This window comes from Hyaena hyaena, unplaced genomic scaffold (genome assembly GCF_003009895.1).
Source record: "Hyaena hyaena isolate Hyena2069 unplaced genomic scaffold, ASM300989v1 scaffold_71, whole genome shotgun sequence".
NCBI lineage: Eukaryota > Metazoa > Chordata > Mammalia > Carnivora > Hyaenidae > Hyaena > Hyaena hyaena.
The window spans coordinates 2,057,406-2,058,261 of NW_024080704.1; the positions used below are offsets into that span (position 1 = coordinate 2,057,406).

The following is an 856-nucleotide window of genomic DNA, read 5'->3' on the forward strand; positions in this document are numbered from 1 at the left end:
GGCCTCCAGGCCCTGCAAAGCCCCTCATTTTGGCAGAAATTACAATGTCGACCAGCCGCAAATTAAAGAGTCATGGCATGAGGAGGGGCAAGAACCGAGCCCCTCACAAGGGAGTCAAGAGAGGTGGCAGCAAAAGAAAATACCGGAAGGGCAGCCTGAAGAGTAGAAAACGGGGAGATGACGGTGAGTAAGGGAGGAGAAGGAGGGCAATCAAACCACGAGGGACCTGCCCTGGGGGCCCCCTCTCTTGCAGTTTGCTTTTCCTGGACCCTGAATCTCAGCCTGAGAACTGCCTTTCCAGCCCAGTTCCAGGAACTGAGGCAGGGAGAGGAGGAAGAGGGGGTGTGTATGCTAACTGGGGTCCCTGTTGTAAACCTGTCCTTCCCCTACAGCCAATCGCAATTACCGCTCCCACTTGTGATGCCACCCGCGGGCTCTGTCCTGGCGGACTTCACACCCCACCAGGCAGCAACGAGCAGACAACAGCCAGAGAAGAGCCTATCGTGTGCGTAAAATGCCAATCGTGACGAAATGAGGAATGTATATGTTGGCTGTTTCTCCTCCACATCTCAATAAAACTTTGAAAACTGGAAATGTTTCCTTTTGATCTTTTGGCTGGAAAAATGGGCTTGGGCAGACTTGGAAAGAATTGGCAGGTATGAAACCATTAAACATAACTTGGAAAACATCAGAGTAGTTTGTCCTTGACTCTCAGCACTGGCTGGGCACCCTCACAGTATTCAGGTCTTGGGAAGGAGCTAGCAGCACATGGAGACTATCTCCCTTCTCTGTATGGAAAGGTACAGGAGATAGGAGAAATGGAAGAAATGCTGCAGTCATCGGTGCCAGTTATGAG

General features: G+C 51.3%; 1 protein-coding gene across 1 annotated transcript; it reads left to right on the top strand.

Annotated features, from left to right (window-relative positions):
* On the top strand, positions 1-594 carry TNP1 (transition protein 1). The gene is made up of 2 exons (XM_039233191.1): positions 1-183; positions 393-594. The coding sequence occupies exons 1-2, from the start codon at positions 45-47 to the stop codon at positions 419-421; spliced, it is 168 nt and encodes a 55-aa protein (XP_039089122.1). The 5' UTR covers positions 1-44; the 3' UTR covers positions 422-594.
* Positions 595-856: the final 262 nt, after the last annotated feature.

Excerpts from the sequence above, each read along its gene's own strand:
- TNP1 (XM_039233191.1), top strand. The coding sequence starts at position 45 with ATGTCGACCAGCCGCAAATTAAAGAGTCATGGCATGAGGAGGGGCAAG. Across the intron at positions 184-392 it reads TAGAAAACGGGGAGATGACG|CCAATCGCAATTACCGCTCC; the intron begins GTGAGTAAGGGA and ends CTTCCCCTACAG.